We start from the raw sequence: 21,741 nt of genomic DNA on the forward strand, positions 1-21,741 counted from the left end.
AATGCAACCAACATGTCTGGCAATGGTCCTCGACTGATCCCATGAGCCTCGTCGTAAACCAGACTTACTTCCCTCGGAAGGTTCTAGGGCAGGCAGCCTGGACTTGTGACAAATGAAGATTCACCATCTGACTGAAGCCCTTTCAAGTACTAAGTCCCTAGGAGGCCACACTGTTGACCCCATTCAAGAATAGTGCCAGAGGAGAGGCAAGGCATCCCCTTGTAACCAGACACTACTCTGTTCCCGGGCCATGAAGTGACAAGTGCCTGTCCCAGTGTCCCAAGAAGAAACAGTAACAGCCTCAGACACTGAGGTAGCTTATTCAACCGCCAGTCCATTCCTCCACATGAATGAACCCAGAAGGAGTGGAAAGAATAACTCAGAGCAATAGTGAAAGCTATCAACTAGCCCGCAATCAGCTTATCCATAGCTTAACTGCCATTTGGCTGGGACCAAACATGGTACACCAGGCTGCAAGTGAAATGGCTCCCCAGCTAAGGCCAACCCATCGCCTGTGTGGCAGTAAGCTGGTTAGCGGTGGCAAAGGCAGTACTGCTGGAAGTGGTGTCCCTACTCCGAGAATAGAAATACTGACAGCGGCAGCGACGTCAGCTGCAACTGCAGTGACCCCCCCGATCTGCGGCGGGAGGGAAGGGCCTCGAATGACCGACCACTGCTGCCCGACCTGGCTGCAGCCCGTGGGCATCTGCTACTACAGCTGAAGCAGCTTCCGCTTCTCTACGTGGGAAAACAGTAAAAATACTCCCCATATCAGTGTCTCCCTTAAATGTACAGTGACCCCTATAACTCCATGCCTAGTGAGCTTATGGAACTGAAGTATCCAAGTCCTTCAGGGGGAGAGGAGAAAAGGGGACCTGGGAGCCCAGGTGATGGCCCCCCCCCCCAAGGTAGGCACCATACAGCTCATATCCCGCAGCTCAACTGAGGCCTACTCCTCAGGAATCTTTCTCCACCGATGCCTGAGCCACAAAAATCGGCCTTCCACTGCGGCCTGAGCCACAGGAGAATTTCTCAACTGAGGTCCATGTCACAGGAGCCTCTCTCATCTGAGGCCTGAGCCTCAGGAATATGTCTTGCCCTTAGGCCTGAGCCCCAGGAATATGTCTTGCCCTGAGGCCTGAGCCCCAGGAATATGTCTTGCCCTGAAGCCTGAGCCCCAGGAATCTTCCTTCCACTGAGGTCTGAGCCCCCCAGGAATATCACTCAACTGAGGCCTAAGCCACAGGAAAATTGCTGAACTGAGGACCAAGTCACAGGAGCAATTCCCATCTTAGGCCTAAACTCCAGGAAATTTTTTTCACTGAGGCCTGAGCCACATTAAACTCACTTATCTGCAGTCTAAGCCACAGGAAGATCCCACTTCTGAGGCCTAAAACCCCAGGAAGATCCTACCTCTGAGGCCTAAAGCCACAGGACGGGCTCTCAACTGAGGCCAGCCCCAGAAATTGACCTCCACCGAGGCCTAGGCCATAAGGTCATGTCGCATCATAGGCTTAAGCAACCAGAATCTTTTTTTTTTTTTTTTTAACTGAGAACTAAGGCACCAAAATTTCTCACCTGAAGCCTAAAGCCACAGAAACATTTCTCTCTACTAAGGCCTAAGCCACAAGAACATGTCTCTCTACTGAGGCCTAAGCCACAGGAACATGTCTCTTTACTGAGGCCTAAGCCAAGTACTCACGTGCTCCTGCACTACTGGAAGGCAAAGGGAGAGGTGTTAGTGCTGCAACATACAGGGAACTGTGCCAGCACCCATGGTTTCTCATGGGAAAGGACCCTCCGACCACATCAGCTTCTTCTTCTTCTTCTTCTTTCCACTGGCTGGGAGGGTGGGGTAGGGACCTGGATGGGCCCAGGTATTGCCCCTAAAGTTGGCTCAATATGGCCAACACCCCTAGGCTCTACTGAAGCCACAGTAACAGGAGCAAATAGCCTTCCATTCTCAGGAGCTGAAACCAGGAACCAGAACGATAGCAGCCATTTTTCAGATCTAGGAAACTGGTGCTGGTAGCTGCAGCCAAGCCTGGCTGAAATCCACTGCATAATGCAGGAGCTGTAAGAAACCCATCCTCAACCTGCTGGAGATAGAATATACTGATTGGCTAAGAGGATGTGCATCCAAGATATATCTGAGGTTAATTCAGTGCTCTCTATCTCCCCCAGCTGGTTGATGGACGTAATCCCACTAGTCTCTGGATTCATCTGCTGTTGATGACAAGGAAGATGGAAATTTGATAGGTAGCTGAAAAGTGAACAAGGAGAGAAGAAGAAAAGAGCTAAAACGGAATGTTCAATATAGAGGCAAATATAGTGAGGGAATAGATAGGAGACAGAAAAAAAGGCAAATGGACAGTAGCCACTTGAAGGATAATTAGTAAATGACAGGAAAGCAGAAAAGAGAAACTAGAAAAATAAAACTTCCAGACAACAAAGGTAAAGAAAAAGCATTTTATTTTGAACTAGTGTTTTAGCCCATTACATTTGTTACAGTAACAGGTGCTAGAATAGCCCCACCTATACCCTGACCCTGACCCCACCCTTGCCCCACCTCTACCATGCCTGGACCCTGCCTCCCACCGATCCCAGTCCCACCACCTCACCTTTCACCATTTCCTTAGTCCTCTGTACCCTTTTGGCCCTCAACAATCCTCCACTGCATTTATCACCCTTTCAGTCCCAGCTCCATTCCTATCTATCCTTCCTTCCATTGCCTCCAAGGCCATTCTTCCTGTCCCTATATTCCACCCCCATCCAGCTTCTCTTCCTTTTTTACCCGTTCTCTTGTATCCCACCCCAGGACCAATTTCTCTGTCGTCTCTCCCCTGCCCCTTCCCACGATACTGTTACTGTCCCCCTCCCCATTCCAACATCTGCCACTTTAATCCTCTTCACCCAACCGCATGTCAAGAACAGAGCCTGTACCAATTCAAACCCCACCCCCCAATGGTATCCTCAGACCACTCTCTCCAGCTCCTGACTCCCCCACCTACCTCCTCCCTGGCCACTGAATTGATTCTTTGGGCAGGCTTGCAGCAGCTTGCCCCAAAAGCTGTAAAAAAACCCTTGAATATTCCTATATACAGTAGACTCTCAGTTATCCGGCATCCATGGGGATTGGTAGATGCTGGATAACTGTAGTTTTTGGTTGCTTAAGAGTTACTATAAAAATAGTTTTGTCTCCCCACCTCAATCTCTTCCTCTCCCTATCACCCCCACCCCTATTTGTAGGCCCAGTATCTGTTCCTCCCTTCTCACCCTCATTTATGGTCTAGGTTACTTTTCTCCCCCACTTCTCAACCCTCCCCTTCCACACTTATGGGTCTAACATCCATCCATCTCCCCTCCCCAACCCTTCACCCTGATGGATCCTATACACACACCTGATCCACTGCCCCCAAAGGTCTGCCCTCCCTCCCTCCACGTGGGTCTTGCCTCCTGGACCCTCATTACTTACCCAAGGCGGCAGCAGCGGTCCTGACCTACCAACCCCTCCTCCCTCAATCTGTGCCTCAAGCAGCGGTAGCAGTCCTGACCCGCCAACCCCCCCATTCCTTACCCAAAGCAGCAGTGGCAACGCTGTAAACAGGCTGTTCGCGGCCAGCCCCAACAGTGATGCAGCAGAGTGATGCACCCTGCCAGGGTTTGCCACGAGCAGCCTGTTTACAGCGCTGCCACTGCTGCTTTGGGTAAGGAATGGAGGGTTGGCAGGTTAGGACTGCTGCCACTGCACTGAGACGTTTCTCTGCTCAGCGGTATACTGCGCATGCGGAGGCACGGAGGCACACAGGCACGGAGTTTATTGTAATGCGCATGTGCTACTAAGGGTTTTATTATTATAGATGTTTATTTTGAATGTTTTAAAAGGAATATAGGGAGTTTTTTACTAAGGCGCGCTAGCCGATTTAGCGCTAAATGCTAACACGGCCATAGAATATAATGAGCGCATTAGCATTTAACGCATGCTAATATTTAGCACACGCTAAATTGGCTAGCGCGCCTCAGTAAAAGAATCCCATAGATAATAATTAACAAAAACATTGTTTAAATTTTGACAAATAAACTTGCAGAATTTTGTAGAATTTGCTTATTTTGTGTGCAGAATTTTTTTGGGGGTGCAAAATTCTGCCAGGAGTAATTTCTTTGAAATGTATCCCTATGCTGTTTATACTAGGGGTTCTCAACCCAATCCTCAGGACACATCAAGCCTGTCAGAATTTCAGGATACCCACAATGAATATGGATGAGTTACAATTGTATGAACTATCCATATTGTTTGTGATCATCCTAAAAAAATCTGGCTTGAGAAACCCTGATTTAAATCCTTTCAGAGGAATCAAAGAAAGGTAAGATTTTACCTGGATTCTTGTTAACTGCTTTGATCCTGCTTAGTAAATTACCGGTATATAATGATCTTTAATAAACATAAACAATAGCTGACCGAAGTCTCCCTAAATTTGAGCAGAAGGCTGTGTAATTTCCCAATCCATTTCTGATTAATTGAAAGGCATAGTGTTGTTATATTTCATCTTTGTTACTTATCTTTCTTAATTTTGTACACTATCTAATAAATACATAAAGCCTGTCACAGCACCAAGAGAGCCGAAATTTATTCTGACATGGAAACACCAACTGATTAATCTTGTTTACAAGCAAATATCTCCCCCCCCCAAAAAAAAAAAAAAAAGAGCAAAAAAATCCAACCCTACTCCTGTAACCTTACCTAATATTCCCTATCGCCCCTCTTTTCGTTTTCTCTGTCTAGTGAGATAGCGCCACTTGGCTGCCACAGTGCATAACGCCTTCTTCGCGACCGTTGCCTGGCGCCCGAGGCTCCGCCTACGACGCCATAGCTGGGCGCTCAGAGTACGGAGGCCGAACCCGCCCGTTCCATCTTGGAAGGAAGCTGTGGGAGAATGGCGGGCGGAGATGCTGCTTCGTTGGTAAGAGTAGGGCCCGGCTGGGGTCCCTCGTGCATGAAGTTAGCACTCCGCGGCTCGGTCATGTCCTTCGTGGATTTGGAGGAGAGCCGAGGAGGGGGAGCCCAGCAAACCAGCAAGCAACGCTCTTGCTCTGATTTGGTGGCGCCGATCTAAAATGCTCATTTTAATAAAATAAAAAATGACAGGGTTGCAATAGTGAATACAGTTAAAGGTTGCTTACTGCTGTCTTATCTGTTTTCTTGCTCATGCAAATACTTATTTGTGCTTATATTGCCTTCCCCTCTTGTGCTCACGACAAGGCCCTCTAATCGGATCGTTTGGCAATATTACACCAACTTCAGAAGTAACAGAACGACTCTTTTTAGTCATGTTCAGAGTAACGAGCATGCATATTAATTCCACATGAAAACTGCAATAATGCCGCCTGTAGAGCTAGCCTGCTTTGTGGTCTCAGATGGGGGAAATAGTTCAACATTTTAACACCGTTTTCATGATCCATCAAGGATCAGAGTCTGTTCCTCTAGGAGCCTGCTGATTTATCAGAGACTTGTGCACAGGCTGTGGGGGCCCCTGTATAACAACTCTTTGGGTATCAAGTAAACAGCTGCATGTTAATCTTCACATGTCAAATTGTGCGGTTCCCTGGGGGGTCAATGTCCATTCTGAATGGCAGCCTGAAGATCTTCAGTGGAGGACAATGTTCGGCTGAGGATCTCCACCCTGGAGAAAGCTGGCACCAAGCGTCAGTGACCAATTGAAGCTGGACTGGAGATCAGTACTGAGGTCTTTACTGTCTCACAGCTTAGCTACTCCCTTGAATGACTCGAGGTCCCTAGCCAGGACCGGGAATAGGGAGGTGATTGTTGCTCTCAACCAAGGGGACAACCCCTCGGTGTGGCGACTGTTCAATTCTGCTACCATCCCATATGTTATTTTGGATGTGCTCAGTGAGTTGAAGTTGGAACCCCAACAGCAATCCATCTCACAGTGCTCAGTCATGAGTGGCACAAACACTCAGACTTCCTTTTTCCCCTGCACATCTGGACATCACCTTGCTGGTCACCGATCAATGGTAATTCCCAGAAGATGCCCTTGAAAGTGGCAGAGGCTATGGCCAGACTCTGCCCTATGGCTTTGGAAGTCCAGCAGCTGTTTTCTCAGCCAAAGATGGATTCCACGGTGGCTCAAGTAACCAAGCGTACTTCCCTTCCTAGCGAGAGAGGAGTAATGCTAAAGGATGCACGGGATCACAAGGTGGATGTGGTTTGTAAAAGACAATTTGAAGAATTTGCTTTGGGGATCAAATAGTATGAGCTTTCTTTGTGGAATGTGCCTGTCACAACAGGTTAAAGCGGAGTTCTGCGAAGGAGGAGGACATCTGTATCAGCTGGTGATGGAAGGAGAACCGTATATATTTGAATATAAACCAAGATTTTTGAGCCCAAAAAATGGCCTAAAAATGGGAGCCTCAGTTTATATTGGAGTCTCTTTTATGATGGTGCTTTTTTCTTCCCTTTCCCACTCAATGACCAATGCTGTTATTTTCCACTCCACCCCTGATGTCCAGCACTGCTATTCTCCCCCTCTCCAATGACTGGCACTGCTATCCTCCCAATGACTGGCATTGTTATTGTCTACTGCACTGAAAACCTCAAGTTAGCTGCTTATTGCAGCTTAGTAAAAGGGCCTCTCTGTGAACAACTGAACTAAAATGAAATGTTACCAATCAATTGATCATTAATCCCATAGAGATATGTGCTATATTTTTGTTAGCTTTGATGAATGCTTAGATTTTCAGTGATAGCATTGTTGCAAACACATATTCCCTCTTAGGACTGACCACAATTATCCACTACTTTTTAGACCAACATAAATCTGTACTTCTCATTTCTTTGGATCTTGCAGCAGCATTTGATACTATTGATCATCAGCTTTTACTTCAGAGATTAGCTTCTATCGGAATCTCTAACCAGGTTCTTGAATGGTTCAAATCATATTTCTCTGACAGATCGTTTACTGTTCATTTCAGTGGTTCTGTTTCTAAACCTTTTCACACTAAATATGGAATCCCTCAAGGCTCCATATCATCTCCTCTGCTCTTCAATATTTATCAGGCTCCACTGTTAACACTTAGCCAATCCATCGGGTTTTCAGTCTGCGCATACGCTGATGACATCCAACTTCTTCATCCTATTGACCCTTCTGATTCTAACGATATCTCTTCCATTAACCTTAAATTAGTTAAAGTTCATGATTGGCTAATCTCAAACATGCTCTCGTTAAGCATCACAAAAACTAGTACCGTTCTTTTTCCTTGGAAGGAAGGTCTGCAGTTAGTTTTGCCAATTTCTATCGATCAAATCCCACTTTAATGTACTTCAACAGTAAAAATCTTAGGTGTACTCATCGATAACAATCTCCCTTATCATCCACAAATTAGTGCTCTAGTTAAAAACTTTTTATAAGTTAAGGATGATAAGATCTTTAGTCCCTCTTCTTGACTCCAATTCCCTCAATATCCTAATTCATTCCCTTATAATATCCAAAATCGATTAATGTAATTCACTATAAAGGACTATACCAGAAGGATATCAGATGACTCCAATTCAAAATACGGCAATAAAAATTATCACAAACTTGAAAAAATATGATCATGTTACTCCCTTGTTGAAAAATGCTCACTGGTTGCCCATTCATCATCAGATCATCTATAAAATTGCCCTTCTTACTTTTAAGACCCAACAGACCAACGCTCCAGCATTTATAGATAGAATTCTCATCCCATATGATCCCCCCAGAATCCTAAGGTCTACATCTCAACACACTCTTAATGTCCCTTCACTAAAAATAATTGGCACTCGCTGTGCATATATGTTTTCAGTAATGGCACCTTCAATTTGGAACTCACTTCCCTTATACTTAAGAGCAGAACAAAGTCTGGATAAATTTAAGAGTAGTCTAAAATGCTTTCTTTTTAAAGATGCTTAAGACTGATTTATCCCATGCCTTTTAAATTCATTATTATTTTAAAAATTAAAATATTTCCCCATCCTACCCTTTTGTAATTGTAATTTTTCCCTTCTATCCTTTTTGTTATACCCTTTTCTCTCCCCCCAAGTCAGTCTGTCCTGTACGGTATTTGGTTTTTATTTTTAGATTTTATTGTACAATGCTTTGAAATTCTATGTTAAGTGTTTAATCAAATTTTAATAAACTATAAACTATATTGAATTAATTGGTTATAAATTATCATCATCATGTTTTCTTTCAGGCTTTAATCAATTACTATTGTCAAGAAAGATATTTTTATCATGTCCAAAGTGCTGCCAACGAGTGTCTTAAGAAGTATGGCAATGATCCAGTTTCATTATTTTTCCGTGCCTATGGAATGTTAATGCAAGGTATTGTACTTCAGCTCACAATGAAATCAAACTTCCAGCATCTGATTCTTTTAGTGAAAAAAAAATCATGTTCATGTTTCTTCCCCTTCAGATCAAGTTCAAGAAGCCATTCGGGAGTTTGAGTTTATTAAAGACAATCAAGATGTTTCACTTTGCTCTTTGATGGCATTGATATATGCTCATAAAAAGAGTTCCAGTCCAGGTAAAACAGTTAAACTGCTAATGTTTGAAGCATTGAACAGCCACTTAGGGCTCCTTTTACAAAGGTGTGCTAGCGTTTTTAGCGCACGCACCGAATTAGCACATGCTACTAGAAAAACTACCGCCTGCTCAAGAGGAGGCGGTAGCGGCTAGCGTGCTATTCCGCGTGTTAAGGCTCTAACGCACCTTTGTAAAAGGAGCCTTTAAAGTAACTAACAAAAGATTTAAACTTGTCTAGTCAATAATTTGTGAATAATGGAAAAGTATAATAAACCTAAGTAATATTTTGTTAAATTAACTAGGTGAAAAATATATATACAATAGGGACTAGATTCTATAAATGGTCCCCAAATTTGGATGCTGAAAATAATAAGTACTATTCTTTAAATAGTGCATTGAGTTGGACACTGGGGCATGCGATGAAGCTACTACCATAAGTAGTAAATTTAAAACAAACCAGAGAAAATATTTCTTCACTCAACCTGCCATTAAACTCTGGAATTTGGTGCTGGAGAATGTGGTGAAAGCAGTTTGCTTAGCAGGATTTAAATTTGAAGAGCTAATGTAGTCCCTCTTCACAAAAGTGGTAAGAGAGAAGTCAGAAACTACAGGCCAGTAAGTCTCACTTCGGAGATTGGAAAGATTATGGAAGCTCCACTTAAAGAAAGAATAGTAAATTACCTGGAATCAAATGGGTTACAAAATCTGAGACAAAACTGTTTCCAGTGCAATAGGTGACACATTCTAGACCAGGGGTGCCCACACTTTTTGGGCTTGCGAGCTACTTTTAAAATGACCAAGTCAAAATGATCTACCAACAATAAAATAAAAAAAACCCACAAAGCACACTGTATGCATAGAAAATGTTAATCATCATTCCTATTCCAGGGTTTTTCAAAGAGGTCAAAGCAGATGACTCTAAGCACTATCACCTCAGTAACAACCATACAAAAATAGACAAATATACCCCCTCTCTTTTTACTAAACCACGATAGCAGTTTTTAGCGCAGGGAGCTGCGCTGAATGCCCAGCGCTGCTCTCGACACTCATAGGCTCCCTGCGCTAAAAACCTCTATTGCGGTTTAGTAAAAAGGGACCTTAGTGTAAAATATAGACAGCAGATATAAATTCAGACACATTTTGATCACTAAATTTAAAATAAAATCATTTTTCCTACCTTGTCTGGTGATTTCATGAGTCTCTGGTTGCACTTTCTTCTTCTGACTGTGCATACAATCTTTCTTCCCTTCTTTTAGCCTGTATGCTTCTTCTCCTCCAGACCTCATTCCTTCCCCCCAACTTTTCCTTCCTCTTCCCTGCCCTTTCTTTCTCTCTGCCTCCCTTTCTTTTTTTTCTGTTTCTCTTCTTTCCTTCTGTATCCCTGCCTGCCCTTTTTCTTTCTTTCTCCCTGCCCTCCCCAAGCCACTGCCACTGCCATTGCCATCGGGGACCAGGACCCAAACACCACCAATAACAGGCCCCAAGCTCTCCCTGCTTCGGCCAACCAGCATTCCTCTCCCTGACGTCAATTCTGCCGTCGGGAAGAGGAAGGCTGATCAGCCCAAGATCGTGATCAACCTATTGGGGGAAATGCTGCCGGGTCCTGCCTTCGCGGAAACAGAAAGTAGGCAGGACCCGGCAGGAAGAAGAACAAATGCTTCACTAACCTGTCTCCCGCATTAGCCCGTAGCGAACGCTTGCTTCAGGGCTCTCAACATGTGCGTGCAGGCTTCCCTTCTCCCCCCCCCTCCCCGGACATAACTTCCGGTTTCGGAGGGAAGAGAAGAGAAGCCTGCACGCACATGTTAGAGCCTGGAGCATAAGTTCGCTAGGGGCTGAAATTTCCAAGCCGGTTTTTTTTGGGGGGGGGTTTTAATGTTCAGCAGCGGCAGATGACAGCTGGGCGGACCGCCCAGCTAAAAGGCCCTAGGGAGAACACTGGAGAGGAAGGCTGATCGGCCGGTAGATCAGGACGGCAACACGAGTGCGATCGACTCGAGTTGCCTTCCTGAGCTACTGGTCGATCGCGATCGACGCGTTGGGCACCCCTGTTCTAGACAGATGGGTTATTTCCCCATAACCACGTGTAGCTGCAGAAGGAATCCACTCTGGATTTTTTACTCTGCCTCTTCTGTTTTTCACTGGATTTTCTAGCTCAATCTACAGTTATTTCCTTCTGCTTGTGTGCCTGCAGGATTGTTTGTTCTGCTCTCCCCATTTTATTATTTTTAATTCGATATAATTTTGTCCTTTTTTTTGGGTAATTTGGTACTTGGAGCAATTTTGAAGCTCTGCCTGCTTGAGAATTCACAAACTTCGGGCTGTAGCTGACAGGCTGATCCCACAGGGATAGTTTTCTCTGGAGCTCAGGGCCATCCTTGATGTGGTCTCACCTACTGTTAAGCAGGGATCAAGCGCAGGCTGTTAGACGCCCTTAATTGGCTCAGTGGTGTCTTGCAGGATGCCGGCTGTGTCTTTGCACCTCCGCCCGTCCCAGTGCGTATCTGTAGGCCCACAGGGGTGGAGGTCTGGTCAGGCATAAGAGTCTGACTGGCAGCCCAAAGATCAGCATTGTGGCAGTGAATTTTCTCATCCAGCTACTGTGAGAGAGCTGAAAGCAGGCTACGGCATAGATCTGCTGACAGCCTGTGAGAGAAATTAGGGGAATTTGGAAAAGTGGGGTTTTCAGTGTTTATGAATGTTTCCCCTCTTGAAAAATCCTAAAATCACTGTTTTTGGAGTTTTTGCAGTTGCTTTTGCAGGTCAGTAAGCTGTTTGGGAACATGTTGTGTGCAGACTTTCTTGTATCCCAAGCCATCATGCATTATGGCAAATGCAGATCCATAGCTGATATTCAAATCTGCATTCAGTTGATACACCGTTAATTGTCGGTCCTCTCTAATCAAGGCATTCGCCCTGTCAATGTGCTCTTGTGTGCATGATGTTGATGGGTGACCAGATCGACCTTCATCAATTACACTTATTCTTCCCACTTTAAACTTTTATTCATTCATAAACCTTTTGTTGACTCATGGATCTGTGTCCATACTGAGTCAATATCCAACAGTGAATTTCCACAGGTTGCACTCCCTCTGCCCAAAGAAAGCACACTACTGCATTATTTTCTGTTGGTGCAAACTTGTAATGAAGTATCCATGTTTCTGACCTTGTGGCTGTCGCACGACTAAAGGCTGAGTGCTGCATTGTACATGGACAAACTATCCAACAGGCAATGTACAAATATATATGTTGCATTTCGCTAGCTCTATTTGGTTAATTTTTGATTCGTCCTTGTATAAACGGAGATTTTTTTGCCAAAAATATGGATCCAAAACTAAATCTCAGTTTCTCTGTAGCTTCCCCCCACTAAACCAAAAGAGCTTCCACTGCCCTCACCTCCCCGCTTACTATATTGAGATCTTCACACACTCTAGCCCAGTGGTCTCAGACTCGCAGCCTGAGGGCCACATGCGACCCACCAGGTACTATTTTGAGGCCCTCGGTATGTTTATCATAATCACAAAAGTAAAATAAATCAGTTTCTTGATCATATGTCTCTAGCTATAAATTATAATATTGTTATTACAACTTAGCCAAAAGGAAAGATTTATAAACTATAAAGAGTTTTACCTCATGCAAAATTGTAATTTATTTAATAATACATTAACTATTTTTTTTGAGGCCCTACAAATCCAAAATGTGGCCCTGCAAAGGGTTTGAGTTTGGGACCACTGCTCTAGCCCATGATGTCTTTCTCATTCAAAATGGCTGCTGTGATATCCAGCAGTAGTTTTGCCCCTTAACCTACATGTCAGAAAAGCAATGTACTTGCTGTGTATTCTGCTCCCACTCTCATTCTATTATACCCTTCTTCCCCTGACCGTTCCCTGTGTAACTTTTGTACTTTCCTCCTCTCTGGCCCAAAATAAAGCCTCCTCATCCTCCTGTTGCAAAATGTTTTAAACAACTATGAATAAAATGTTATTCTGTGCATTTAATTTGCTGTTGATAAACACTCCATAAGATTTTGCTTTCATTACCAAATACTTGTTTTAAAATTTACAGATCGTGAAGCTATTCAGGAATTTGATGTTAAAATGAAGGAGAGCCGTCGGTCAGCAGGACAAAAGGCTTTGTACTTTGCTGGTTTGTTTCTCTGGCATCTTGGGCGCCATGATAAAGCTCGTGAATATATTGACAGAATGATCAAAATTTCTAATGGCAGCAGTAAAGAGGTAACAGTGCTTATTGTGGAATTTGAATATTTTCCTAGTCTTCAACTGAGAGATCCTCCACTGACTCTCAAAATGCCCAAGTAGAAATGCTGACATTAATATACTGCATAACACTAAAACATAGTGCTGTGTGCTTTCAAATGATGCAAATAACATTGAAATGAAAATTGATTTTCTCTAAGATTTGAAGTTAGGGAAGCTCCAAGATAACTTTGTTCTCTCTCCATATATGGTTGTAGTGTCATCTAGAGGGCAATTTTATTTAATTCTGTTTATTGGTGCTTGCAAAGCAAAGCATACACTAAACACCCTGCTTGCATTGTTGCACAGTCTTAGGGTACTTTTTACCTGTGAATGTTACATGTTTTTATTTCAAAACTATACTTGTACTTTTGCTTTGAAAATAGAAGGAAAACGTTCATGCAAACACTTGTGCCCACTTTTTTCGTCTTAAGCAAAATGTGAAGTTTTGGAAGAACATAACCGTGTGTGCTTTCACAAGTCCTGCCCTATTCCTGCTCCAAGAAAACTTATGCTGAAAATGTATGTACAGAGTTAGGTAATTTTTAGACAGCACATTTACCTGGGCAGATTTCTTTTGTAAACTGCTCTCATGTGTTGGTGGGGTTAAAAGGTCACTGCTTTCATGGAACCTGTGTGCAGATCCCCCTACTGCCATATTTTAAGTTTTGTGTTTAGATTTCCTGTTTTATATAAATTATTATAATGAGTAGTGCTAGATAAATGGTTTTCCAAAAAGGAGGCCAGTAGACATTCATTAGGAGTTCAAACACCAATTTTATTGAATAATCAATATAGGACCCCTTTTACAAAGACGCAGTAGCGATTCCTGTGTGATAAATGTGACACAGCCGATTCCTGTGGGCTGCTTTGCATTTGCCGCATTGGGTCTCGCTACTGCAGCTTTGTAAAAGTGGGCCATAAAGAGCTCTCAGTGTCCAGCAAGAGGATACGACTCAACATAGGACCATTTCGGCATTCAAAAGCCTGCATCAGGAGTCATGATCTATACCAGTGTTTCTCATCGTGCGGTACACGGGCTGCCTGTTGGAGGTTCGCGGCCTGGCTGCCACCAGGGATCTCTCCCTGCCTCTCGCCAGGAATACCTGCCTGCCTCTCCCTCCCATTGAAGCTGCCGCCATTGGGATACATAGAAACATAGAGTATGACGGCAGAAAAGGGCCGTCGGCCCAACAAGTCTGCCCACTTGAAGAACCCTCCCTCAACAAGAACCCTCCCTCTGAGAATTTCCCGGAGCGAACCCACTCCAAAAACCCTTCCTCAACAAGAACCCTCTTTTTTAAGCATTTCCCCTGAGCAAACCTACATGTTTATCCCATCGTCTCTTGAAGTCGAGTGCGTTACTGACCTCAACTACCTGACGTGGAAGACCATTCCATCGATCAACCACTCTTTCGGTGAAGAAGTATTTCCTGATGTTACCATGAAATCTCCCACCCTTGAGTTTGAGTGGATGCCCTCTGGTTGCCTTGGGACCCGTAAGGAAGAAGATATCTTCCTCCACCTCAATACGGCCCATAAGATATTTGAATGTCTCTATCATGTCACCCCTTTCTCTGCGTTCTTCGAGAGAATATAACTGCAGCCTGCTTAGACGTTCTTCATATGGGAGATCCTTAAGTCCTGAGACCATCTTAGTGGCTATACGCTGAACCGACTCCATTCTCTTTACATCCTTTTGATAATGTTGCCTCCAAAACTGAACACAGTACTCCAGATGAGGTCTCACCATCAACCTGTACAAAAAGTAAGATTCAGGTGAATATGAATAATGGGCATTGTGCTTTAATGTAACAAATAATAAAAGAAGCTTCATGAAATCAGTGTTTATTTCAGAAGGATTTTTTAACACAGTAGAATCCTGGATTATTCATATTTGAATTTAACGATAAAAACAAAAAACTGTGGAATTTTCGTGTCATTTTGCTTGTCTCCAGTCATTTCCGACTATATGCTTAAAGACAAGTACACTGTTTTTAGTCCATTTCTTTATCTGTGTATTTGATATCAATTGGACCGCTGAGGAAGGCGTGTTCGCTGAAATACGGACCATATAGGGTCTGGTTGGACTATTACATTTGTACTTTTATGGTTTTATTGTTAAAGAGCATATAATAAATCATTCTCAGAACATCAGCATCCACAATTTTTTGTTTTTATCGTTGGATTGATTCTACTGTGGATTATTGGGTCTTCTTTTCTCTTTTGTTGTGTGTCATATTTGAATTTGTCATTTCTTTTTTATTCTAAAAAAATATAATAAAACATTTACAAATACAGTAAACAAATATTCAAGGGCTGCAAAGACCCCCCCCCCTCCAACAAACCCATGCCATCAACTGTACAGAGAAACAGCAGATGGCAGTAGCAGAGTCTGGATTCTTAATGACCATACACCACCTTCCCCTAGCTTCCTAAAATGGGCCCCACCCCAATGACCTTCCCTCTCTTCCCCAAGAGCCCTATAATCTCTCATAAAGCCTTCATGTTAACAGTCCAAAACTTATTCAGTACTATTCAGGGTTACGTTCTATAGGAGAGACAGATTGAAGATAAGTCTCGCAAATGGAAAAAATAACTTTTTGCTTCATAGAATGATTCTGTACTTCGTATGACTTCCGGACCATTAAAGCGTGTAACTTATTCCTCCAGTACCAAAAGGAAGGAGTTTGTTTGTTCACAGAGCCAATGGTTAAGCACACATTTTTCCCTACTATGTCTTACATAAGAACATAAAAATTGCCGCTGCTGGGTCAGACCAGTGGTCCATCGTGCCCACCAGACCACTCATGCGGTGGCCTCCAGGTCAAAGACCAGTGCTCTAAATCAGTCCAGCCTCACCTGCATACGTTCCAGTTTAGCAGGAACTTGTCCATATCCTGAACCCTCTATAGAAGCTAGAAGCAAGGCACATTAAAAGGAATTCCAACTCCTTTCAGCTGTAGAAGAGATCCTAATATCTGTTATAGTAATTGACCACAGCCACCCAAAAGGCCCTAATCCACCTGTAACTCCATAAAGCATGAAAAAATATGTTATCATGAATCTCATTTCAAACAGCATAGTGTGCCGGCACAACCCGCATGAAAGGCTTGCTTCTGAGAAAAATATGCTCTGTGAATGATATGAAACTGACACTTCTATAACTCAATGCTATTCAGAGTCTCTGGAATGCCTTTGGTTAATGTTTTAAACTGGGTACTCTCGAAGGGATGCCCCATATCTTAAGTCCAGGTTATCCTCAAAGAGTCATACCTTCAGGATATTTGGATGTTGTTCAATTCTTTGTGCAACCAAAAGATAGAAGCTCTTCCCAATATGTCCCCCTGCAAGAAGTTCCAAAACTTGGCACCCTATCAAGAAGATAAGTTTTGAAAGTCTCGAGTAGAAATATAATGATATATTTGTAAATATGCATATCCCCATCTACTGGCCCGATAGCAAATCTCTGCTGCAGGTCAGCAAAAGATGAGGTGGTCCCATCCTCCTGCAATAAATACCCAAGTTCTTCCAACACTTAAATTCCACATTATCCATCCATATTGTCTGCTAGTGGAAGAAGATCATTGCTATTTGGGTTCTGTCCCCCCAAACCATAAAATAGTCCTCCATAAATAATACAGAGGTCATAAAAGAATTCTATTTCTACATTCCACTGGCACCCAAGAAGATGGGGCGTGCAGTAAATTTAAGTGCTAAAGTTTAAAATAAGCCCGTTCAAAGATCAAAACATTTTGGTTTGTTACTATTTTTTTTTGGCAGATCTTTGCCTTTAATTTGTGTTGCTTGTGATTTTACTTTCTATATACCATTTTTACCCCCCTCCTTTACAAAAGCCGCACTAGTATTTTTAGCACAGGCCACCACAGTAACAGCTACAACACTCATAGAATTCCTATGAGCGTCTGAGTGGTTACCGCCCCTTCCGACGCTAAAAATGCTAACGCGGCTTTGTAAAGGAGGGGGTTAATGTGTTATAGTTTAAATAAGAAAGATGTCAGAGCATTTCATTTTCTTCATATTCATTTTAATAGATTATAAAAAGCTGTTTAACTTGAAAATCATTTTAGAATTTACTAAATTTATTGTCTGACATTTAATTAGAATATTTGACTTTGCAGGGATTGATTTTGAAAGCCTGGCTTGATTTGACCTGTGGGAAAGAAGCTTATGCTAAAAAGGCTGTAAAGTACTTTGATGATGGAATACAAGATGGCAAGGATATTTTTGCTATGTTGGGAAAGGTAATTTTACAGATTAAAATACAGAGCCATAATATTGAATTGCTGCTGTTACATTGCAATATTATTTCTTTTTTTAAAGACAGAATAATCTCCAATTTATTTCACTATCCTATTTGTCCAAATCTGGGACCTCTTATACCGTTCTTCATCAATTTTTAAGAATGTTTTTGTCTTATAATTTGATGGGAGATTTCAGAGGTCAATTTTGAAAGAGTAACTTTAGCACTACCTAAAAGCCAGTGTTAAGCACCGAGCTTTCCGCTCACATTTCCCTGTGCAAGCATGGTGGGAAATACAAAAATGTAGATAGGTTTAGTGAGTGCAATTCTAATTATAAGTAGGGCTGCAGATTTAGCACATTAATAAGCCAATTAATGTGCTAAATCTTTAGTGCAGATCAAAAATATTAATCATGAATACCTAACCTGCTGCTCCCATGCAGGATCTGCCACTTCTCCATCTTTAGAAAGAGACTGCAGTGTCAGCATCAGCATGTGCACACTGCTGCAGGCTCATGCCGCACACTGCCGCAGGCTCTTCCTGACCTGGAAACAGGAAGTTACATCAAGTTCTGGGCAGTAGGAGGCATCGGACAAATCGAGATAAACTACCTGTCTCAGAATGCCCTGAGCATTTCAGCTTGGTGCTGAGATCCATTAAAGAAGGGATTATACGAGGGATGTTCAAAAAGTAATTTTTTCTTGCGTAAACAAATAAAGCTAGGGAGGCGTGGTTTGGTGCACATATATAGGCGACCCTAATGCACTTGCTTGAATTTTTTTCCCGCCTACAAAAGCTGTCAGTCACCGGCAAACCGCTGATGAGTGAAGAAATGTAAGTGAGCGCTGTCCGATTTTCATTTTTGACAAAATGACAGAAAAAGTTTAACAATGCTACTGCATTAAATTTTATGTAAAGCTTGGTGATTCCCAAATGGAAGTAATCCGCAAGATTCAACAGGTCTTTGGGAACGAAGCAATGGGCACCACATAGATAAAGGAGTGGTACAACCGCTTCAGAGATGGCTGCACATCAGTGGAGAGTGAAGCGCATTCTGGTAGGCTCTCAACATCCAGAAATGAGATTGTTATTGACCAAGTGAGGACCCTGTTGATGCAGGATCGTTGAATCATGATCAGAGAACTTGCAGACAAGGTGAGCATCAGGTTGGATCTGTTCATTCCATTTTGACTGAGGATTTGGGCTTCAGGAGAATTTCAGTGAAGTTCGTGCCAAAACTGGTAACGATCAAGCAGAAGAAACTCCGTTTAGAGATCACACAGGGCATACTGGCGACTGTGAACAGTGATCCCAACTTCCTCAGCACAGTGATCACTGACGATGAGTCCTGGGTTTATGGGTACGACCCAGAAACCAAGTTGATGTCATCACAATAGAAGCATTCAATATCCCTGAGGCCAAAAAAAGCAAGGCAGGTCCACAGCAATGTCAAAGTCATGCTGACCATCTTCTTTGACTTCAGTGGCATGGTTCATCATAAGTACGCACCACACAGCACAACCATCACCAAGGAGTACTACCAAGAGGTTCTGCGTTGTCTTCATAACGCTATGAGACGCAAACGGCCAGACCTGTGGGCAGCGGGCAATTGGTGGCTCCATCACGATAACACACCTGCCCATTCTTCATATTTGATACGGAGTTTCCTGGCCAAACACAACACACTTGTGATTCCTCAGGCTCCCTACTCTCCTGACATGGCTCCATGTGACTCCTGGTTTTTCCCCAAGCTGAAAATGCCCCTGAAATGGACCAGATTTCAGTCAAGAGAAGACATCATGCAGGATGTGACAGACCAGTTGTGAGCAATCTCAAAAGAGGCATTCCAGTGCTGCTTCCGACAGTGGCAGAACCGTTGGAAGAAGTGTGTGGCAGCCCAAGGGGACTACATTGAAGGAGATTAGTATAAGATTGTTGTGTCTGAATACGAGTATTTATGAATAATAGCCTGATACCTTTTGAACAGCCCTCGTAGCCTTGCTGAGTCAGAGGGGCTTAGCCAGCCAGCTGGTTAACCATTCCCTTTAACTGTATCCATGACATCCTAGTTGTCTGTCTTGGCGGTTTAGATTGTAAGCTCTTTTGAGCAGGGACTGTTTTCTTTTTCTTTGTGACTCTGTGCAGCGCTGCGTGCATCTGGTAGTTCTATAAAAATAATTAATAGTAGTAGGGGCAAGGCTCAGGCAAGGAGTACTTCTGCCCCAGAATGGAATCATTCGAGGATGTCCCAAGAAAGAGACTTCCACTAGAGAACCCTTCCCTAGCTGTGGGTTGAGAAGAGCCCGGCGAAGCAGAGGAATTCTTTTGAGACTGTGAGAGCCCTGGTAAATCAAGAAATCTGGCAAGGACTGTTAGAAGAGCTGACAGGGCGAGACATGGCTGGCTAAGGTAAACCAACCTAGTTATACTGAGGATTGTGTGGGTCTGGCTAGGACCAACCCTTGAACCTTGCTTAAGAAAAACTGTTTATCCTTGAGCTGAGAAAGGGTTTTGTCTTATCAGAGCCTGTGAGGAAACAGGCTCAGGTCTGTACTGCAAGAGTGTTCAGGCTGTTTCTGAGTGGACACAGGGTCCAGGAAAACATGGATTGGACTCTGCCCCACTCTTTCTCTCTTGCTGGTGGTGGTAGTCGATGGCTGTGCATAAACTTATGTGTACTTTTCCAAATACTTGCAAGCATAATAGACATTGCTTGAGCTTCAAGCCTTTAGCAAATAATAATAATAATAGCTTCTGTATCGCTTGATAGACTGATATAGTTCCTTTACGGATGGGTAATATGCCTTACTGCTACCAGCAGGTGGAGACTGAGATCAAAACTTGTATATCAGTAGAACATCCCCAAATGCTACTTCAGTTTTCCTCAGTCTCTGGTAGCAGATGGTAAGGCTTTTCAGATCCCCTCCTAGCACTGTTGGAACTTTGTGGACTCCTGGTTCCCCTTTTTGTGCCGGATAGAGCTTGGGCGGGTTCTGTTTGGGGATCCGTCCGACCTCGGAGGTGTTAAACCCGGCGGGTCTCGTGCTGGGTCCCTCCCCCCACCTTTCTCCACCTCCTCATATTTTTGTAGAGGGCCTCAGCAGACGGCCTGGCTCCCTGGTTGGTCAGCCCTCCAGCTTTGAGAGCCGTGGAGTCAGTTCTGACTAAGTAAAAAGAAATAACAAAAAAATCCTGAGGTGTGCCAGTCTAAAGGGCTCATTTCCCTTTAAAACTGCCTTTTTTCTTTGTTTTTTGCACCTAACCGGCACTTTCTTTACAGCTAGGGCGGTTTTCAGCACAATGAGCTCTTTTAAAGGACAAAAGTGCTCATTGTGCTCTAGGTGCGAGGTACTCGTGGCCGGCCTGTGCATGCATTGTGTAGGCCGGAACAGTGAGGAAGCTTCGTCGGCAGCGGATGCTGGCGGCTAGGGCACCCCGCCGCATGTGCCTCACAGTTTGGCATCAGATTGTGGGGAAACCCGGTTCGGCTGGGGATTCCCTTTTTTGCGTTGGTCGGTTCCTTGGCCTCTGCATCAGGAAAGTCCCAGGCTTTTCAGATGTGACAGGCAGCATGAGCTCCGATTTTGGCGGTTTCAGGGCCAATTTCTGTGGGAACCTCCTCCTTCATTTCAGTTACCTCAGGTGACCTTCCCTCTGTTCTGGAAATACAGGGGCAAGGTATGTCAGGGTCCCCTGCTGGGGCAGGGAATCCCTTGGGGCCACAGGGGGTCTTTCCCCCTGAATTTATGTTAGCACTTTGTAAAGCTTATGTGCTGGCGGTAGGAGGTTCAGTGTCCACTCCGGGGGTCTCAGGTGGGGGGGGGTCACTCAATGTCTTCCCCAGTTCGGCCCCACACAGCGATGGTTTTGACCCCCTCTACTGCTCTCTCATCCAAACGCCCTTGGATCTAATGGGATGAGGTTTTTTCCCAGAGGAGCACGAGGTGATTGATGAGGACCTGGACCCTTGGGGAGAATTCCAGGATCCTTTTGGGGGGCTGTATTCCGCAGGCGAGGGGTTCGAGCACCCCCCAGCCGGCGAAGATGCGTCTGTGGTACGCATTTTTTGGCGGGAAGAGCTTCATGAGTTAATCCTTCAGGTTTCCTCGGTTTTGCACTTTGAGGACCCTGTGTCGGAGCCCCCGCATACAGTGGACCCCTTGCTTCATGGGATTCCCTCTGCTTCCTGCTTTTTTCCTATGCATCAGGATATTCGGGACATCATGCTCGCACAGTGACAGGTGCTGGAAACCCCTTTTCACTTTGCGCGCTCCATGGTGTGATGCGCATGGAGTGGTCTCTTTTCGCGCTTCCTTGCCTAACATCTTAGAGTTCTTGCAGGATGGTCTGGATAGGGGACTGGCTTGGTCTTCTCTCGGGGTTCAACTTGTGGCCTTCACAGCCTTTCGGGGGTTAGTGAAAGGTCAGCATTTGACTGCCATTCCTGATGTGATTTGCTTCTTGCAGACGGCCAAGTTGCTCAGGCCTCCCGTGCAGCCCTCTGTTCCATCTTGGGTTCTCAATTTGGTTCTGTCAGTTCTAGTGCGCCCTCCTTTTGAACCGCTGGGCGACTGCTCTTTGAAGGACCTTACTCTTACAGCGGTCTTCTTGGTGGCCATTACTTCATCTAGATGTGTTTCTGAGCTGCAGGCTTTCT

The 21,741-nt window shown here is 44.1% G+C and overlaps 1 protein-coding gene across 4 annotated transcripts in view; it reads left to right on the forward strand.

Annotated features, from left to right (window-relative positions):
• Positions 1–4,850: 4,850 nt before the first annotated feature.
• Positions 4,851–21,741, forward strand: part of TTC21B (tetratricopeptide repeat domain 21B) — a 222,897-nt gene continuing 206,006 nt past the window's right edge. For all 4 annotated transcript variants that reach the window (XR_004539464.1, XR_004539465.1, XR_004539466.1 and 1 more), the window contains exons 1-5: positions 4,851–4,961; positions 8,233–8,362; positions 8,454–8,564; positions 12,629–12,798; positions 16,962–17,084. Coding sequence is in view for 1 of the 4 variants with exons in the window: in XM_033944656.1 (XP_033800547.1) it covers positions 4,935–4,961; positions 8,233–8,362; positions 8,454–8,564; positions 12,629–12,798; positions 16,962–17,084 (561 nt within the window). In the remaining 3 variants the exon portion in view is untranslated. The remainder of the gene's footprint in view (positions 4,962–8,232; positions 8,363–8,453; positions 8,565–12,628; positions 12,799–16,961; positions 17,085–21,741) is intronic.

The sequence above is a fragment of the Geotrypetes seraphini genome, chromosome 5 (genome assembly GCF_902459505.1).
Source record: "Geotrypetes seraphini chromosome 5, aGeoSer1.1, whole genome shotgun sequence".
Taxonomy (NCBI): domain Eukaryota; kingdom Metazoa; phylum Chordata; class Amphibia; order Gymnophiona; family Dermophiidae; genus Geotrypetes; species Geotrypetes seraphini.